Source organism: Hesperophylax consimilis, chromosome 10, assembly GCF_061612785.1.
Source record: "Hesperophylax consimilis isolate HC1 chromosome 10, BYU_Hcon_1.0, whole genome shotgun sequence".
Lineage (NCBI taxonomy): Eukaryota > Metazoa > Arthropoda > Insecta > Trichoptera > Limnephilidae > Hesperophylax > Hesperophylax consimilis.
The window spans coordinates 19,659,595-19,681,860 of NC_142845.1; the positions used below are offsets into that span (position 1 = coordinate 19,659,595).

The 22,266-nt window shown below is 31.6% G+C and overlaps 1 protein-coding gene across 1 annotated transcript in view; it reads right to left on the reverse strand.

Annotated features, from left to right (window-relative positions):
• LOC149420430 (5-hydroxytryptamine receptor-like) overlaps positions 1 to 22,266 on the reverse strand; it is an 864,571-nt gene that overhangs the window by 404,961 nt on the left and 437,344 nt on the right. Inside the window, exon 5 of the mRNA XM_089636704.1 lies at positions 9,454 to 10,190. Coding sequence (XP_089492830.1) covers positions 9,454 to 9,580 — 127 coding nt within the window. The 5' untranslated portion in view covers positions 9,581 to 10,190. The remainder of the gene's footprint in view (positions 1 to 9,453; positions 10,191 to 22,266) is intronic.

Sequence of the window (22,266 nt, forward strand, 5' to 3'; positions counted from 1 at the left end):
ATTCGCACAAAATATTTGCGACTACAATACCAATAATTTTTACCGAACAAATATTTTATGCTCCACACGCCTTCAATTAGTTTGTTATTGCTATAGTCAGGTTTAACAAATTTTAATCTATGCATGTTGCTCACTATTTGGGAGGCAGGTATTGACCGCCGCTCCGGGAACCATTTTCGCAAAACCAAAACCTCTGCCATATGACACCCCAGGTAGTATCCCGGACATATCTGCCCACCAGCTGCATGGCGGGCCGGATCTCGAGATGCCAGTTGAGGGATACCCTTTAGCCTTTTCAATTGGGCTCTATCGAACCTTCGCTTTGCACCGCAGCGGAAGAAATAGATTCATAGGTCTGTCACTCATGGCCACACCAATCCCCAGATTTCTCGTCACCCTTCATACCAATTTCCTTCCCTGAACTTCTTCTTCGTTATTTATTCAAAAAGTCTCTCCCAATACAGCATCCCCAAGGATAACATAGGCCCCAAGGAAAACTGTTTTCTCCCTTGTGAAGTTAATGTAAAAAAATAATGTGTTTATTTAAAACAGGTTTTCAGCCAAACATGTGAACGGAAAGACATTTTAATTGAACTCATGAATAAAATTGACATATCGCATAATTAATTATAAAAAAAGGTAAAAAACGTATTGAATTTAAATTTAATATGTAAATTCGAGAGCTTAAATGATTGATGATGAATTACAATGATAAATATAATAATTAATCATGTCACTGTTTGCATATCCCCTTCGAAATAAGGACGAACCTCCGTGCACTGCGCAGCTTGAAAAATTGAACATAGTTGATTAAATTTACTTTGCTGATCAAATTGACGCAACAAAAAAGACTTGGAACCCACCACTAGCAAAGAGTAAACAGAATAATTGGATTGGACAGCCTCCGAACGCCCCCGAGCTCGCCCGCCCGGTGCGCTGTGCGAGGTCCGTTGCCGGTGATCAAGTTGATTTAGGGTAGAAACAGAAGCAAGGGTTGATGAAGTGTTAAAATGGGGCTTTAATTTTCTTACACAGTTGAAATAGACAGTTTTTGTGAAATGTAGATTTAATGGTATTTATTTTATTTTAAAATTTTCATCATGTGGCATAATTTTAATTATATAAAAATAAAACTTTCTTTAACTTATTATTTACTAAAAAAAGTATTCTTAAACCAAATGTTTTTTCGTCAGGATACGAAGTATACTGAAAATTAATACATAGAAGAATAGATAAATAAGCACACCATAAATGTACAAATAAACAAAAATATAACAGTAAACGGTGGGAGAAGGAAAAAAAACTAAAAATTAATTAGTTATTATTCTAAACAATAATAAAATCAAATTATTATAAAATCTTTTTTCTTAATATTTTTGCAACAAAAATAAATTAAAACAATTATCAAGGAGCAACCAAGATTCCTAAATCACATGTATTTAATGAAAATAGGTATATTGTGAAAATCGGTATACTGTGAAAATAGGTATATTGTGAAAATAGGTATATTGTGAAAATAGGTATACTGTGAAAATAGGTATATGGCGAAAATAGGTATATTGTTAAAATAGGTAGGTATATTGTGAAAATAGGTATATTGTGAAAATAGGTATACTGTGAAAATAGGTATATGGCGAAAATAGGTATATTGTAAAAATAGGTATATTGTGAAAATAGGTATATTGTGAAAATAGGTATATTGTTAAAATAAATTTAGGAGTTTTTATAAAAAATAACTTTTTATATTTGAAATAACAACTGTTAACAATAGTAAAAGTAGTATACACGACAACACGTTTCAGTTATTGTTGTTTGGACAATCGTTGATTATTTATAAGAAATTTTTGTTAACTTCTATCAATTGTTTTTATATCACTGAAAGAGTCTGTAGCTGACAGACGGTTTGGATTTGACAATTATTCAAATTTACAGTTTTATCACGCGATTTATGAAATTTAGCTCACTTGACCTTCAAAATAGAAGAAAGTCACTCGCTACATGAAAATTAAAAAAACTGTCCCAAACACCAGGGACTAGTTAAGAATTAAACAAAAGAGGAAAGTGTTTAATAAATTGATCTAAAAAAGCATCGTTAGTCTTTCGAAAAAAGTATTGTGATTTATTTGCTATAGTAGAATCGATATTTCAGTCCGTAGTCATTGGTCAACAGTGATATAGGCGCCGTGTACACACAATAATTCTACCAGGGTCGCAGATCCATGAACTTAGCAAACGCTTTTGTTGGGATAACCCTGAACCAGCTGCCGGTTGCTGGTTGATGGTTGCTAGTTGCTGGTTGCTAGTTGCTGGTTGCTAGTTGTTGGTTGCTAATAGTCGGTTGCTACTAGCCGGTTGCTAGTTAGTCTAGACAGGTTTCCGGGGCAGAGTCTGTAAGTATACATTAAATACGAGATAATTGGTTTGAGAAGGGCTCGATTGAGGAGGAGTAATTACTACTTTTCTTTCCAGATTGGAAAAGTACATTAACTGCTCAAGTTACTTACTACTTTCCAAGTGTCAATCTTCAACAACTCTGGTTTGCTTGATTTATTTGATAAACAAACACTTGTTTCCAAAGCCATTGAGTTAAATTTAAGATCTTAATATCGAATTAAAAATATTATTATTTATATTAAATCAAAATTAAAAAAAGATTTTAAAAAGTTATCTGAAAGAGAGAAATTAAGACAATGCAATACGTTTTAAGTTCGCTAATACATTTATCTGATGAGGCAACAGTAATGAAATAGTTTCACATTTTGAATTTGTTTTAGTAAAAAAAACTTTTAAATAAAAAAAAAATAAAAAATAGAGCTGGATTTTTGGATATTTTTTTTTGGCTTTTCTTTTTCTGAAATATTTATCTTCCACCGGTGAAGAAATTATGAAAAATATGTAAATCAGATTTAAATTACCGGCAAAGTCGGGTACTTAGGCTAGTTAATATAAAATAAAAAAGATATTTTATATTATAAACGTAAGAAATGTTTCTAACTAAGCCCACTGCGCAGAGCCCTTGAGGATTTTTTCACAAAAACGGCACGATACAAATAATACAAACATTATTGTAAAAAAAAAAACATTTCCATTTTTCTCGGGGTTATGGGTATATTGCAGCTTTGTGGGGTCTCTGAAGCTACGTTTTGATTTATGTTATGATACAATGGTACGAATAAAGAGATGGTTTCCTCCGTTTTATATATGTGGGCTTATTCATAGAACCTGTTAATGCTTAATTTTCTTTTTTTTATTTCTCATACTACTTGATATTATTTAGGACGTTAATTCGTGCTGTAATTTCTTCGTTACATTGTCAGTATACCTCTGCCGAGGTACGTAATTATATGTATGGCTATACAGGGTGTATCGGCACGTACCCGACAAAATTTAACCAGCTATTCCTTAGCACATTTGGAGTAAAAAATGTTATGGGCACTTTGCTGTCCGGTAATATTTTTTTTAATAAAAAAATCATATTTCACCACATGCCAACAATGCTTTATCCTTTGTCAAAGTTTGAAAACCCATCTGGCAATATTTTATTTGAGTTTCGTTGAATAATGTACCTACGTACCTACATTGGCGCGCTTTTGCAATCACAATGAAATGGCATGGCACCATTCGTCTGATTTTAAAGTATTATTATTTAGTGTGTATGAAAGAGCGAGGACGCTTTTTGACACACTTGCTAATAACAGCTGTTGAACACGAGAAACAATGCCGATGACAGTGATGGAGTGTGGATTTTTTTTTTTTGGAAAAAAATGTTACCGGACCGCAAAGTGCCCATAACATTTTTTACTCCAAATGTGCTGAGGAATAGCTGGTTAAAGTTAGTCGGGTACGTGCCGATACACCCTGTATATATATATATTTAAATTCCTGGTCGAAAGGTAAGGCTCTCGATTAGTAAGCCGAAGGTCGAAGGTTCAGATATCGGCGTACGTAAGTAAATTTTATTTGATTGATTTGTGTTATTTCATAATTTAATCATTTTGATAATAAAAAGTATACTTGCGGCACGTTCCAGAGTGGAAGATACTCTCAGTATTGCCCCGATATAAGACCACCATTCAGAATTGAAAAGTTGCTTGAAATGGATTTAGTCGTGTCTGATGACCAGATGTGGATAGCCAGGTACTTCCCCACCATCCTCTTCCCTATATCCTTCTTCTCCACACTATATTCAGCCTCACAACATATCCTGATTGGAAGTCTGAGGCGCTATAGTCGAACTTGCTCAAGATGGGTAGGAGCAGTGCGATATTCACTATTTTTTTAAGTATCTCCCCACCAAAAATTAAACTAATGCTTAATTAATTAACTTCAGACTTTGTAATACTACAACAAATTTTACACACTTAATATTTTATCAAAAAAATTTGTGAAGGTACCAGCCTACTCGTAACTGTGTGGAGTAGTGTATTTAAAAAATATGGAAAACGTAAGGTTGTCCTTTTAATATTTTTTATTTTTATTTATTTATGGTTTATAAAAGTTTATGAACAAATTATATTGCGCAACTTTAATACGGTCGGTCACCGAATTTACAAGTTATGAAAATCAATTATTAAATTAAATATTGTATTTATGTTTTGGCACAAACTTCAAGGAATTCATAAAAAAATCATTAAAAATTAAGATGTTTTCTTGTTGGATTATTCTAAGAAGGTTCAAAAAAATTTTGTGGATTCTCGATTAAGGCAGACAACGAGCTGTAAAAGTTTTTGGAAAAGTTTAATTTCTCAAAATTGCCATCACTTCTTCCTTTTGAACGCAAAACTCTTTAAAGTTTAGAAATACCTCTAATTGAGCGATATCTGCTATAAAAGCTTACAGACTACAAAATACAGAAAATCTCCTGTGCCCCGAAACTCTGAGGATTTTAATCAAAACTTGCAAACAGAGTTCAAAGGGGTAATTCTACTAAAAAAACCTTCTGAATTGAATATTTTTTTTGAATTTAACAATTTTCAAACTATGCACATCTTGCACAAGGAAAATGAGTTAGTGTAAAGAGAATATACGAGATGAAAGTTAATGGTAAAAGTCACAAGTGACCTAGTCAAATAAATACTTGTCAAAAGCCAGAATAACAGAAGAATGTGAATAGTTTCGTCTAGACAGGCCACACAGTCAGAAGTGAGACGTAACTGAAATTGTCAGTAGTGTATTTTAGTTAAGAATGCACATAATACATGTGTAACAAATAAGTTAACGGAGATTACCTACTGCAATTTATTAACCCTACAAAATTATTTGTAAAATACTTGTAATAAATCATACTTCTAAGTTCAAAATGGTGCAAAGTACAATTAAAGTGCACGTGAGGTTTTATGTGTCACTGCTCTAACTCATGCTTTGTCACTATGAGCGTAATTCTGTACACATTGAAATTGCACTCGTTTTACATAAAAGGGCTAAATAAAGTGTATGAAATTCTTTATGAATATATTCGATTAGTTCCATTAGTTCTTCAATAAATCAATTTTATGTAAATTTCCATTAGCGTTCAACTATTGCTTGATACTTGTTCGCACTTTTCCAATGAAGCAAGGAGTGTGTACAAAGACAGTTGTGGCGGTCTATCTCTCTGCCTACTCCTGCAAAGAAATAGTGTGATGGATAGTAAGTTACTTGAGTTAATGATTTTAATTTAAAAACACAATCTGTAATATCACCGCAAACAAAAAATCCTGATATTGACACTAAGAAATTTTTATTTTTAACTGAAGGTAACTTTTTTAGTATATCATATCCAATCAATTAAATAAAACAAATCTCTTTGTGGTAAAGGAAAAAATACTTTTCTTGAATTATTGGTGTATTTTATATCTCAGTATTTTTTTTTCAGCGGAATCGCCTTCCGCCGGAGGGGAATTCAAAAAGTTGACTTCTAATAAACACAGGGATTAAAAAACACCGGACGACGAATTAAAACACTTGCGCCGCTAAGTTTTACATTAAATTTGATTGCTCACGATTGCGAGACAATTGCTTCCGTTCTAGCGGAAAAACTGGGATCAGGGAACCGAATTGAAGCAGAAAATATTGGTAACAGCAACAGTTTGAATTTTTTCATACCTTCTTAAAAAATGTTTATTACGTATTACCAAAAAAAGTTATTGATTATAATACTATGAAAATTCTGCATTTATTTTAGTAAAAGGGAGGAATGATCACGAGTTTTTAAAACCCTTTTCCACTTATCTAATTGTTTGACCGTTATCAATATCAACTTATTATAGCCATCTTCAGACTGGTACAAGTATTCCTTTAACTTTAGTAGGGGTGGTAATAAGCTAAATTTACATTATTTCCCCCCATTTGCATTAAAAACTGGTTAGATTTGTTAATTTTATTAAAATATTTTAATAAAGTATCCAATTGTATGTTCCTGGCCAGATAATCAGAATGTCATGTAAATGTTTCCGTCAAAACCGGTTTTTAGTTAGAACGGGTTTTATCTACTTAAAACTAATTTATAATCTAGTTTTAACTAGTATAATCTAGTTTTAACTAGTATAATCTTATTTTAACTTTAATATGATCTAGTATTAACTAGTAAAAACGCGTTCTAACTAAAAACGGGTTTTACCGTAAAATATATATGATCTACGACAAAAGGAGACATTTATAAATGATTTTAATTTTAGGTTAGATTCTTCCACGCTATCCAAGAATCCAGCAAACACGGCAGAAATTCGGCTGCCCGTGGCTCACTAGATTAAATGCAGTATTTATCATTGAATATCAAAAATTCTGTTCTCTACATGCAGTAGTAGCTTTTTAAATTAATATTTAATCAAATTATTTTTTTTCCACGTAATTATTAATAATTATTATTGATTCGATTGTTGGTATATTGTAAATCAAGCTTACGAAATCAAATGAAACTAAAGTGGCAATATTAGGTATTTTAATATCTTTAATGAGGTTTATACGTCGTAGTAAATTTATTTTGTAATATTTAGGTTTAAAATTAAGAGTGTTTTTGATGATGTTATTTAAAAATTATTTAATTTATTATGCTAAATCATATGATACTACTAGTCTTCCTCACTCACTTGGCTCACAACATTCCATAAATTCGGTTGCCATAGTCTCACCGGCTCCGTTCAGCTGAGAGCTTTTTGAACCTTTGTGCGATATTCAAACAAAATATCCTTTGGTATTCCACAAAATAGCCCCTTTAAAAAATATCTACTTAATATAATTTAATAAACAGCCTAGTGGCTTGCGCAAACATGGTATGAAACTATTCTTGAAAGATGGTGCAAACACATGACCACTGAACCGAACATATTTAGAAATATGATCTTTACAACTTTACTAAAAAACTGAAATACACAACACTATACCCGAAACCTCAGATAAACCATAAAAGTCGATCTTTGAAAATGTTTGATCATTAAGAAAGACACAATTGAGCTTAATTTGATCACAAAAATCTTTTCTACCGATTTATATCTTCAGTGTACACGATTAAAATCTGTATCGGTGTACATTGTCGCAAAATGAACAATGCTTTACGGCCCTTTTGAGATTTTTTTTAATGGCGTAAATAGCCATTTCCGCGAAAACTCGACCCAATGGCCCTTGTGGTAGGAGGTAGGAAAAACGAATGGTTTATGATGTTTCACGGAATAATTTCGAGAAAAGTACTTGCATTATGTAATGAAAAATGTAAGGTCACTTGTCAATGGCAATTTAAAATATCGTTAATAAATACTTCATAATTTACTAATTATTCGAATTTTTTGTTGAAAAATACATTTATTCACTAGTACTTTCCAAAAAAACTACCTACTGTTAGTTATTTCATGTTAATACAACACAGTCTCAAATGCATCAAAAGAAAGTGCGACTATTGCATCAACTAATTTGATATTTTGTGCGGTTGAAAGGATTGGACAAGGACAAAAGGAAGGTTTCGAAGTACATGGCTTTTCAGGTCTGGTCATTCGAAAGTATTTAATGCACTGGAATGAAGTTCAAATCGATTTGTAATTATTTAAATGAAAGAGCATTTGAATAATATGACATGTCAGTGGCTGAGTTAGCATCGCGTCTGGTTGCAACCAAGGATTATTGAGTTCCATTCCTTGGCTGGTACTGTTCAAGTCTTCCATCACGACAAAAGTAATACTTTCCGCTTACTGTGGTAGTAGAATAGAGATTTTGTAATAATGTCAGGTTATTCGTTATGTTATGTTATGTTATTCGTAACCCAGAAAGTTTGTCATTCTTTAAGAAACACTAAATGAAGATGACACATACCTTAAATGTCTAAATCGTAACTTAAGTTAAGAAGGTATATATAAAAAAATATGTTTCTAACTAAATACCTCGAGAAGTTACTAATTCATCATCATAAGATCCATAAAGGTATAATAGTATTAGAATAATTTTAATTATTCTAACTATGAACTATAATAGTATAAGAACTCCGTTGTGGACTGCTAGTCTAGCATGGTTAGATTACTTATTATTATCGAAAACTTCATTTAGTTTTACATCTACTGAATTTTCCGCAATCACTTATTTGTCTTTGGTTAAGAGTTATCGACATCACCATAAAAAGTGGAACAATTATTTTTTGGTAACAAATTCAATTTTTGAATATTATTTTAAAACTGGCACAGTTAAAATAACAAACTGCTCTAGAACAAATTAAACTTTTCAAATAACTCTTGTCAGGCCGGTCAGTCAGAATGGTCGGTTGGTCTAAACGATGTCAACATTTCATAGTTTCTGATGTCAAAATCCTTTCGTTTCGTTGGCTCTAATAAATATTTCGGTATAACTTTCCGAATTATTCACAAAGTTAAATGTGATTCCATTTATCTGTTTGATGTGTTGAAACATTTTGAACTGAAAGCATTTTGATAATGTTTTTAAATAATATTAACAAGTAACAAGAACCGGAAAATCGTTAACCAATGTTAAACAGATTCTGTTGAAATCGCAGCAATAATATTATACAGGATGTCTTGAGGTAATGTGCTAACTTCAGGCTAATTTTACATGTTTTCAGAAGTAAAAAAAAGAATTTTAGAAATTTCCATTTTTTAAGGTATTTTTTAGGTAAGAAAGTTGAATAGTTTGAATGGGAAAAATATAATATTCTTTTTATGAAAAATATTTTTGAATGGGAAAATATAGAATATAGAAGATTGGATAAGTACAACGGAATTATTTTATTTTATGCTCTTAAAGATAAATTTAACAACGCGTTATTTTGACAACAATTGATAAAATGTTCAAAAAACAATCCACGGTTTTCTTAATCATGCTATAAATTAAATATAAGTTTAATGATTTATCGACTTACCAAAGGTGCATACCGTCCATTATTTACCCAATCAAATCAATCAGATTGAAATGTTCTGGGAAATTAAAATGAGCAGCGGGAGGAAGTGAATAAGTAAAGTTATCTGGGTAATAACTCACCACCGGATGGTGCCAGGTGGCGGGGGGGCGAGTCCAGTTCCGCTTCCTTCACCCCTCGGCCGCCGTCGTGCAGGATGCCACGTGACGGGTCATCGGGGGTCGCAGAGACCCAGAGGTACTGGGTCATAGCTCCATGGCAGCCAGCCTCCGCTTTACATTCTCTCCTGAGAGATACCAACTACTGTCTGAGATTCAGAATAGAACACCAAGCTTAACAAAACACTATACAACGGCTATCAATCTTCAATGAAACGAAATCTTCTAAACATGAAATGTTACTAATAAGTGCTTGGACTAATGATTATCGTCTCGTCTTATTCTAGGTTCATCACTGATTTGAAATCTTTAAAATGACGTCGTTAGTATTTTTTTTAATAAACTCTGTGAAATTACAGTACTAAAATTATGTTGACACTACTTCAAAAGGATCTAAAACGGATTTCCGAAATCATAAAGTTATTATTTCGTTTGTTGTTTTATCTTGGTTAAAAAGAGTGTTCATTTTTTAATTTAAAAATATCCTAGTTTTTCATCAAAAGAACAAAACTCGCTTTGATATTAAAACAATCATAAAACTTTCACAAAATGATTTTTTTTTTGCTCTTTTTTTAACTTCTTTTCGTATATTTTTGTTCGAAATAATGTAAGTGTGTCCTCAGGCTGTAGTACACTTAGAAGCACTTTTCAATGAGGTTTTTGTTTCTTTTGGCTCATTTGAGTTGTTCCACATCGGTTACCTGGAAAAAGAAAACATTTTATTAGTTCACGTTGTTATGTAAAGCCTAGACCTTGAAATGATATTTAACAGAATTCTCTCATTTCATTCCTCAAATTAAAAAAAATAGTTAATTTAAGAGGGACAAATCATTAAACTCGCCAGTGTTTCAATCTAACGATTTTTGACAGTTGGTTCTTTTGTCAAACTCGAGGCAATAACTATCTACTTTTTTTTAAATTTTCAAATATTTAAATAATAAAAGTAATGATAATTCTTCATTTTAAATTTATATCATCGTGAAATAAAACAAAACCATTTTTGTAACAACATCTGCCAAAAATCTCATGATCAAAATTAAAATTTTTGAAGCGCACATATTTGTGATAATTATGTACATAATTATCATACTGAATCCGTACACGCATTTATATTCTGTCAGTAGGTAGATTTCTAGAAGGTACAAAATTTAAAATAACATTTGAATTTTTCTGAGTATAGGTTTCAAAAAAAAATTAAACAAAATTGATGGTTTTTTAAAAATTATATAATATTTAAAATTTATATCACTAACCGCGAGTTGTAAGACACTTTGCTTGAAATGGAAAATTAGAAGTGGAACAAACTCTGAATATCGCTCTGGTGTAAGACCATCAATTAGAATTGAAACGTTGTTTGAAATGGCTTTGGCCGTGTTTGGTGACCAGATCTGAATAGACAGGTACTCCCCCACCTTCCTACTTCCCATCTCCTTCCCCTTCCAACTACTTCCAGCCTCACAACATACCCCAATTGGGGATGCCATAGTTTCACTGGATCCAGATGGTTGGGACGTAAAAAAGAAAGCAACATAATTTTTAAGATGAAGATGTTTCACTGAAAGAACTGACTTACGACTTCCCTTTAAACTGATAAATAGAAAAAAATATCAACAAAGGTCAACAAAGAATAAATCGTCAATCTGTCAGAAGATACCAATTTCCTATGTAATTTTTATATATCGCTAGGGACTTGTGGAAGAAAGGTAGAATTATTAAATTTAACGAAAAAGTTATGTAACGATGAATTTTACGCTTCTCCGTTCTTTTTGGCTAAATAACGAATGCATTCGAAATAAATGTAGCAGAAAATTTGCTTGGACAATGCAAAAATTCATTTTCTCAAAGTCGTTGACTTGAGTCGTGAGGTTGCATTTCCAATTTCAGAGCTGCACAAAAATATATGGTGATAATAAAATTTATATTTCAGCGCGGTTGCATGGGATGAGCAGTATGAACAATTTTCTTTGAAATTCTGAACCTACAATATTTAAAAATTACATTTTATTTTTCAAAGTAAATAAATATGAACGATTTTCCGAAATACATACAATAAGTTATTTTTCACGAGGTGGCAATCGGCAAGTAAATGGTCGATTGTCTGCGAGATAAATTATTACGTTGTGCGTAAATATTTTCTTTATTTATTTTATAATCAAAATTGCTTAAGTTGCTTTAGAACGTGATTTTTAGTGAGTCGACTTTGTTTTGATATTAAAAATATATCTTTTTTAGTTTTGGCGAATGTGAATCATAATATGGGCGACTTTAAGCTTAATAATGTTAGTTAAATATTATTAAAAAACTAATGACGGACGCATTATACATCTTTGGACAAACCGACAACTAACAACTGAAATAACGATAATGTATTGAATATTATGATGTTTATTCTCGGAATTAAGTTTCTAAAGAGGCAGATACTTTATTAGTTATGTACGTACCTACGCATATAACTTTTACTGTACATACTTTTATTACTTATATTATGTTTGTTTACAGATAACAAGGTATAACATACAATTATTTAAGTGAAAGTTAATTTTTTATCTGATATTTAAAATAAGTTAATCAAAAAGTGGTAATGGTTGTACTTTCACAGTATGATTTACTGAAAAAAAATGTGATGAGATGCTGACGAGAAAAAGCGGTTAAACTTAAGATTAAATAAATAACGTCTCATATTTGACATACAAAATATAGTTTTTTTTATTTTTTATATTTCCGATTTTATGTCCGGGTTAAATATTCCCCATAGGAAAAACTAAGCCCTTCCTCACACTTTTCCACAAATGATCATCTAGTCAATCAACATTATGCAAGTGCATTATATAAGCAAAATAAATACAAAACAATACAAGAACAACACGTCAACTCACCAGAGATCAAATGGGAAAATAATTCACCGACTCCAGATATTTTCATATCAGAGGGTTCGGCTCGGTAGAACTCCTAACAGGGTCTATAAATCCTACTGATCCCTCAACATAAATATTTAAAAAATCTATCGTTATCCTACATGTATTCAAAATGACCGACTTTTGCATCTTTATATATACATTTTTTGATAGATCTAATACGCCTAAATTTTTAATGAGAGAGCCAGGTATAATGCCAGTAGCCGAAATAACGAATGGTAATTTTTATAGTCTGAGAATGCCAAATTCTTTTAATCTCATTTCCTAAATCTAATTATTATTAGATTTATAAGAACAGTTTATTTTTAAACAAGTTCTGTTTTGTACATTATTAATAATACTGTTGAATATATAAAAATTAAAATTGAAATGGATTTCTACAAATTAAACTTGATAACAAATAATAAACAGAATATAGTATTTAAGAAACGGTTGCGCGGTATTTTTCATACAAAATTTTCATTTGGATTTGAGGCTAAAATACCCAAGCAAATTGAAAAATTATTTATTTCATTCAAAAGAAATTATAAATTTTTAGTACTGGCATGGGCTATTTTATTTATTTGTGATTCAAAGTATGGGTCTTTAAAAAAATCATTTTTTCATCATTTCAGAGTCAAGTTAGGCAATTATTTATGACTTAATGGCAATCACTAAAAAAATAATTTTGCCTTTTCTACTATGCAAATGTAATGAAATATAACATTAAAAAAAAGATTTCTTAAAAAAACCATTTTGATGGATTAAATTTAATTTTCAAACGACCAATTTACGTTGGAACACAAATTTGACGTATATAAATTTTTAATTCAGACAGAAAAAACGTCTTTTTTACAATTTTTTATTTAATTTATATTTCATTGTATTTAGAGAGTAAATTTATAAGTTACATCTAAAATGGTGTAAAATTGAACTCTTTAATTACATATATTTTATAATTGAAAACACAAATAAATAAAGCAGCACATATCCATACTTGATAACTAACTGAATCAATCAAATCGAATCACGAAACTACTCAACAGGAGGATTGTCGCTGATCAGATGCTCTTGTATAAAATTATTAACTCTAAAGTTGACTGCCCGGAGTTGCTGAACAAAATAAATTTCCATGCGCCAATTCGATACAGCAGACAAAATACCGTTTTCTATATTGATAGATGCAATACCAATTCCAATCAAAATGAATTTATGCAAAGGACATGTAACTACTATAATAATAAATTTGCAAATATAGACACTCGTGCTGACATATTCACTGCTAGTTTCTATCACCACAGAATTTCATTGTATCACATTCTAACTCATATTCACGACTGTTAAATTGATTGTTCCTAATATTTTAATATTACTTGCGTGGCAACTTTTCCTTATCCCTCTCCTCCCCTTTCCCGTTCCAACCCAAGTCTATTTAAGTATAGTTAAAATAACTTTTATTTATTGCTGTTTATGGTAGGCGTATTATAGGTGTATCGTTTGTTGAATTTACATTCGTATTATTATTTTTCCTATTTGCTGCTTTATTCTGTTTTTTTTTTCTATTTTTATTAAATATTCTAGTTTACAGGTTAGTTTTTTATGTTTCTGAATATATATCTGTGAACATTAATAATTGGTCTGTTTTTTTGTTATCCTCTTATGTATATTGTATTACTAAGACTGTTTATGTTCCTCAAATAAATAAATAACCGTTATACCTTTTGATTACAAAATAATTCTTCAGTTTTGTCTAGTATTTTGGCTTCAAATCCAAATTTAAGTTTTGTGTGAAGAAGGCCGCGCAGCCATTCCTACTAAGTATTAAACAGCAACAGCATGACGTCACACCAGACACGCCAAAGATTTGATGAGTTTTGGAGGGTCTTGTAAAATGAAAACTTAAAATATTATTTTAATTATGTGAACAATTTAAATTTTGAATTTAAAAGGGAAGGTCAATATTTATTAAAACAAATTGTGTTTGGTATTGAAACACTTTTATGGTTATTCCAATCCGGTTCCTACCTAAATTGTCCTCTCCCTTGTTTATTGCATTTTCAAAGGAAGTGACATTATTGTTGTCGTTGAATATTTGTCACTTCCTCGTTTTAATATCAATATTATCGATTTCGTCATCAATATTGTCGATTTTTTATCAATTTTAAATCTGAAAGAGCACAACAAATGCGGACAACTAGAATTAGCTCTACATTGAACTTTGTGGCTGTACATACTAAAACTTCTTTTGGTCAAAGAAATTATTTATATCAGGCACCACTTATGTTTAATATTCTTCCAAATCATATTAAATCTACAAATTCCTTAGTTAAATTTAAAAAAGTTAATTAAGATTTTTGTATTGACAGACGATTGTCTTAATATTTTTTCATTCTTGTCCTTTCTTAAATAATAAGATTTTATCTAAGTCCCATTTACTAAAAACTGAATGTCACCCTATCTGTTTTTACTATCTACTTTGCTTCTTCTTTTGAATAATGATTTATCATTAGTTATGGTTCAAATATTGTTACAATATACTGTCAAATTACCCATCTGGTAACACATCTAATACTTATTTTTTCTTCAGTTTTGAAATATTTTGTGTTTGTATGTAGAATTACTTTATGTTTGTGATTACTCTTATATTTGCTTCACTCAAATGTAAATTTTTAACCTCGATACAGGCTCAGTTGGGACTGATTGATTTTTATGAAAAAAAAGTTTTTTATGTATAGTGAGATGCAATAAATAAATAAATGAATAAAATTGTCGTAAAGCGGTATAATTAATCGATCCCAATCGTCATGCATTAGATTGATATTGTGTGTTATCGAGAGTGATCGAAGAGTCGAAGAGCCGATTCATGTTGTGATACAAAAAATTTCGTTTTGTAAATAATAATTAGATGAACATCTTTAGACTATAGTGCCCAAATCAAGACCAACATCTTAACTTCCAATTAAAGCCTTAACATTCATAAGGTAAAGACCTACTTTCCACGCCTATTTCTCCTTGTGATAAACATGATTGTTCATTATTATTTTCTTGTTGAAATTTACAGTCCATTCATTTTTATCTATTCATGTATTTATGGGTTCATGTTTGGTCCATTACATGCCACTGAAATAAAATGTAACGTTCGAGCAAACCGATTAATAAGCAACAAAGCTAGTGACAAAGAAAGGTGGATGGTAAAATAAACCCTGAATACCTGAAAACAAAAAGTGGAAATATGACCTTTTGTGTATTCTTTGACTGTATCATTAATTTATTTTGTAACTGTATTATTCAAGATGAAGGGCGAAATTATTTGCTGAGGGTTAGACGCGTGCCACGAAGTTTAGGAAACCCTGATATAAATAAACAATATTTGTACTAACTTACACATGTTCCTTGGTTCTACTACCGTAATACTCATGTGTTTGTTTATTATTTGGGGGACCCATTCCTGCAATTGTGTTCACTGTATGAAAATTTAATCAGGCATCTTCAAAGGGATGGGTAAACAAACAATCGTGGCTTAGCGATGAACCTATTAATAATTCTTAATAATACCCTGTTTGCTCGTAACTGGTTAATTGATATGCGATACGAGACATAATAGTGTTTAATACCATTTGAAGATCGCAGTGTAATTGAAACAGTAATAATTTAACACCACAATAATTACGCATCGTTCTGTAGAATGTCAATTAGCGAAGTATAATTCATGCTCAAGGTTTTCATGGAACTTAGGATTCATGAAAGAGCGAAACTACACATATGTATACCAATAGCGGTTCATAGCGGTTCTCTCCTATAAAATAGAAGATAAAACGGCAAAAAATATATACAAGTAAATATACTTTAAAAATAAATAACCAAAATAAAGTACACGCTTTAAAGATACTTCAATTTAAATATTATCAATTTTTATTTTCCTATTTCACTTGGTCCAGCTGTTTAATATTATGTAACTCGTCATATAGGCTGGTCACACGTGGATTTCCGCTAATATCGTATCATAGCTACCATCGCAGTATAATAAAAAGTACACTAGTGAGGCAGATGTACGGTCCGCCTCCGAGAGCCGCTGATTTCGTGTAGGCGGAGGGGTGTGGGGAAGGCATATGGAATCGAAATTAACGGTAGCTGACATAACCGCGCGCCGTTTAGTTTGAGGCGCGCCTCCAACACTTTGTAATACCGAAGGTGCAAGTATTGTTTGGTTTTATTTAATTGATAATTTATTACATGGTTTTAGATTTTTCGACCACCATACTCAGGAGCTGCCCGTGTTGGGGTGGTCGGATTACTTTGCCAATTCATTAGATTAGATTAACGATTATATTGAGATCGTGGTATGTTAATTTATAAAAATGTGAATGTAAATGAGTTTTTCTAAAACTCACTGACGATAATGCAATATAAATATTGTTATTTTGTAATGTATTATCACTTAATAAATAAATATATTTGTGCTTCCCCATTGTTCAACCCCATAAACCGCCAATGATATAAACATGGTCACAAAATAAACCTCTGTTTTCCGATTAAGCCGATTACAAACTTTAAATTTCATTTTAAAAATCACGCTTAACCTTATTGGTATGAAATCGTGATCGATCGATGATCGATGAAATCAGAATTCATATCCTAAACCGCCAGGTGATGCACAAAGCTTTGTGTTATACTCAAATAAGAGAGGAGCGGAATTGGATTCCATTAAAAAAGAGACTGCTATATAATGTATTCATTTTTATAGATAATACTACAACCAAATGCCTAAATACAAAAATGAATATAATTATGAAAGCAGAAATGTTAGTAAAATTAGATTGCCGCATGCGAGAAAAACAGAATCACGGAGTTACTGTGATAGCCTGAAAGTCTTAAAAATGGATGTATTTAATATAAAATTGTTATGCTAACAGCCAAATATAATTTACTTCGTGTTTATAAAAAATCTTCCATTATAAGTTGATAAAAATATCAAGAGATTGTCAAATCGACAAAATTAATTTAATAGACTTGATAACTTTGCAATTTTCGCTACGCAGTAATCGGAAATTTTGTTTGTGGATTCTTCTAGGCCTTTGAGGCTTTCGAGGGAATAAATCAAATAATAATAATAATATGAGTTTATTGCAGAATGTGTGTAGGGGTAGTGCAATGCAATATATTCCATATTTTGAAATAAAAAGAATACATAGATAGGCACAAAAAATACGGAATAGAACTGAAAAAAGTCAAACACAAAAAGGTGTGTTAGCAGTCATTTATGTAGGATATTTGAACATCTCCCGTCCCCAAAGGGCCATCAGGGGGGACTCCATCCAGGCAGTGATGATATTGTTATTTGATTGGCGTAGTCTGCGCCATAAGCTTCCCATATGGTGGCGGAGAAGCGCTTTGAAAGAGTGCACTCGTCCCTCCAGGAACATTTTCGTAGCGCTGAAATATCTCCGTAGGCGGAATAGTTGGCGATAAGCATTATTGTAAGCGCCTTTTAGCTTATGTCTTTGGGATGCAGTATAAATCTACCTAGGGCACAACAAAGTGCAGAATGCGTTGAATAGTATCCTTTTAACGTTTGTATTGCAAAAGTAAAAACGCTTTGACAGCATACCTGCAAATAATATTTATTATTTAATCCAAATTACTAGCGTACCAGATACTCGTATAGCCATGGTAAATGATCACCTTTCAGATTAAAAACGGTGTTTAAATTAGCTTTAACCAATCTCCTTCCCATTTAAGAGCAGTAATAACTCTTTTAACGATGTGCTCTTGTTTTTTTTCGCACCATTTTATCTATCGCAAGCGTTATATCTATCAAGAGCTCTGATTTTTTTAATTTTCTTTGACTGAGCTAACGAAATACTATTTTAAATCGACCGTTATTAATTTCGTCTGTAAATTTTTTCTTACTGTTCACGTTATATATATATGGGATTGATAGGTATGCATTCGCAAAGACTTGGTGGATAGGTAATCTCAAATCCTGCAACTGTCCTACCTACCCAATGTACCCATCCCAAAATGTCATCATGACAGGCTGTTTGTTGCAAAATGTAAATAAAGTTATATAAAGCTCATTTGGAGGTCTGCAGAGCTCAGTATGAAATAGTGATTCCGACAGGGAGGATTGGCGTATAACACCACACAACCCTGGAATTAATTATTGTGAATATAATTTAGTACAAATATTTTCAGATTCTTGCATCACCTATCATCAAATCTTGTATTTTCTTACGTTCCAGATGCCCAGGTTTAAACATTGAGGAATACTGTCTATCAACTTTAGCAGGTGCGTAAAAAATAAATTATCCCCTATTTCGTTGTGATTAACATAATTCTGGGACTGGTATAGGGTGTGTCGCGTTGGGCTTATTCCAGCAACACCAACTAGTACTTTATAAGCAATAATTATTAGCCTGAAATACTCATCCACATTGAAAAATCTCCTGATAAAAGATACATGACGCCAACGGGACTTGAACCCGTGTCCTTTCGATTTCCGGTCGACAGCTCTGACCACTGAGCTATGGCGGCTTATCTCTTATCCGCAAAATAATTCAATATATACTAGTGTTTCATTCAACAATTACTGCTTGTTACATTTTTTCACCTGAAACAACGAACTTTATTTTATATGAGAAAGGCATTGTAAGTGCTAACTCTCTCACTAGATGGCGTCGAGAAAAATTGTCTACATTTTTTTTGTGAAAATACTAGAACTTGTCAAATATTAATTATTATTTTTTTGGTAAACTAATTTTTAAGACAAGATTTTTTATGCATAGCACAAAGGGTAACAATTATTTTATAAGAAATAATTATTAGCCTGAAACACTGACGGCCGGCATAGTCCAGTGGTAACGCATTGGACTGCCATTCCGAAGGTCGCGGGTTCGAACCCGGCGTGCGCAAATAAATTTTATTTGATTAATTTGTGTTATTTCACAATTAATTAATTAAAATAATATATAGTATATTTGCGGCACGTTCCAGAGTGGAAGATACTACCAGTATCGCCCTGGTGTAAGACCACCATTCAGAATTGAAACGTTGCTCCAAATGGCTTTAGCCGTGTTTAGTGACTAGATCTGAATAGCCAGGTACTTCCCACCTTCCTCTTTCCCTTCCCCACTTACCTTCAGCCTCACAACATCCCCCAATTGGGGATGCCATAGTCTCACTGGCTCCAGACGGGAGCAGTTGGGACTCTTGTGAGGTATTCACTATAAAAAAATAAAAAAAATTAAAAAAAAACTCATCACCATTGAAAAATCTACTGATAATAGATACATGACGCCAACGGGACTTGAACCCGTGTCCTTTCGATACCAAAAAAATAATAACCAACTAATACAGTGGAGTCGCAGTTTCGCGGTAGCACTTACTTTGACTGTGGTACAGAAAAGTTTATTTTTTTGGTATGTGAAACAGTCGTATTTATTTGGACTTTTTTAATTTTTCATTATTATGGTCTCTTTTATCGAGTTAATGACGATTCTTTGGACAAATTGTAGAATATCTTATTCAAAATAAAAAATGTTTAATAAAATATCTGTGTAATAATTGAGTTGGTAGGTATTTAAGTACTTGATTACGAATCTCAAGATTTCATAAGAAATTTTGGTTTTGATTTATTAAATAAGATAAATTGTTCACACATCTTTTTGAATTTAGGAAATGTTTTCTTGGACGATTTTTTTTTTACTTTCCGACATCCAATCGAGCTGACACTCGGCATATAAACTTTTAGATGACAATGCATTCTCTCCACTTTTAGTAGCAATCACGCATACATACGCGGACATGTACGCATTTCTCTGAATTTGGATGACAGTATAGATAATTAAGGCGACTAATTATTGCTTACAATTATTTGTTATCCTTTTTGCTATGCATAAAACCTTGTCTTATAAACATTAGTTTATCATTAAAAATAATATCCGATTTTATTTATATGGGATACGTATTAACTTTTCCTAAAAGTCTAAATGAATATTCAGGAACAATTTTTTTAAGGTTATCAATGTAACATATTTTATTTGGTTTTACGCCCAGCCGGGCTTTTACATGGATTTAAAGAACATAATATACCTGGTGAGCTATCAAAAATTATACACAAAATTTTTAAAGCATGAAATTACAGTAAACTGACTATGAATAATATATTAGTAAAATATGTATTAGTAACATAAAATAATAAAAAAACTAGAGCAAGACAGATCACTAAAACTACATTACCAACGCAACTATAATTTGTAGGATTCAACAAAGTGCTGGTATAAATTATGCTTGATTTTATAAATGGAGTCAAGAAATATAACTAGGCTAGCCCAAAGAAACATTAACTATATTGGCCCAAAATTTTTTAATGCCTTGCCGAGTTCCATCAAGATGGGCCAAAACCTAAACTCATATAAAATAAATGTCAAAAACTGGGTAAAAAAGTATCTGGAAGTGAGAGAATTTTTTCTATAATTTATACTACAAATATGATATAAAATATGCTATTACCATCTACATTTAAAAAAAAGTTAGCTTCTTTTATACTGTTTTTTATTAAATACGCAAAAATTCCAGTAAAACCATATTGTTGTAACTATATGTACTACAAATATATATATTTTATTTATGTATTCATATTTCTTTTTTCATTTAAACCATAGATAATGTAATGACCACTGTTTTGAATACATACCTTATAATGCCCACGCACAGGCTTCGCATTTGTGGGATTTTTTCGTTACTGTCTTATGTTTTGTATAATTATATATGTACCTGTATGTATCAAAAAAATTGCCAATAAAAAAAAATAAAATTAAAAAAAAGTATCCCTAAATTTGTCGTCCAGATCATGCATTCCATTGACTAGTGAGTGTGTCTGATAGTTCGTTGTGTATGTATTCCAAAAGAATGTTACATTTTGTCTTGTGTGTCCAGTCGGCAGGACTGTCAAGTTGTTAGTTACTCTGTGTAACATAACCAGGTCTGACATAGTTTTCATGTCAGCATTAATAGATGCAATTGATTCATCAAACTGACATTATTAATGTATTCAGTTGGAATTATGAGCAAAGTTTACCTACCTAAAAATATTGGAAGAATATTTAAATTAAGGTTTCGATTTCATTGAAGAAGAAGCTAATACTAACAAATCAAAACAAAACATGAAACAAAATAACGGTCACAACAAGGAATCGAACCCAAAATCTCTTGTCTTACAGAGACAGCATCTTAACCACTTGACCGCTGGGATCTAATTAATAAACTTTATATTTGTCGATCTCATTTATCAAAATCAGAAATAAATTTTTTCTCATACTTTAGGCTGCTACCTTTTCAACTGTTTCTACTTTATTAGGTTTTGGGCAAAAGAAATATATAATTGACTGCTGACAAAATACTAGGATATCGACTATGAGGTTATGCATCGCCTGTATATTTAGCGGACATGCCTTTACAGTAAACTGACACTCACTTTAAAGACCAACAATATATTTCGTCAAGTATGTTCTTAAATATTGTGCTTATCCTGATGTCACAGTGGACCTATAAAATAGGCTTAATTTTTTTAAAACCTTACCACTGACACCACGGGCAGAAATCATAACCTATATAATCTGTATTGGTAAATGTAAATATGCATGTTAGTCGTAAATCTCTAGTTTAAGCCGTAGTTGTAAGTCGTACTATAGCGGTATTGTGTAAATGTGCACTTGGTCATAAAAATATGTATAGTTTAATTCATTAGTTAAAAGTCTAAGTTGTAAATCACTCAACATTAATCTTAGTTATAAGCCACTAGTTATAAGTCTCTATCTATGAAACATAGTTATAAGCCAAAAGTCTAAGTGATCAATGCATAAATTAAGTTGTTAAGCGCCCT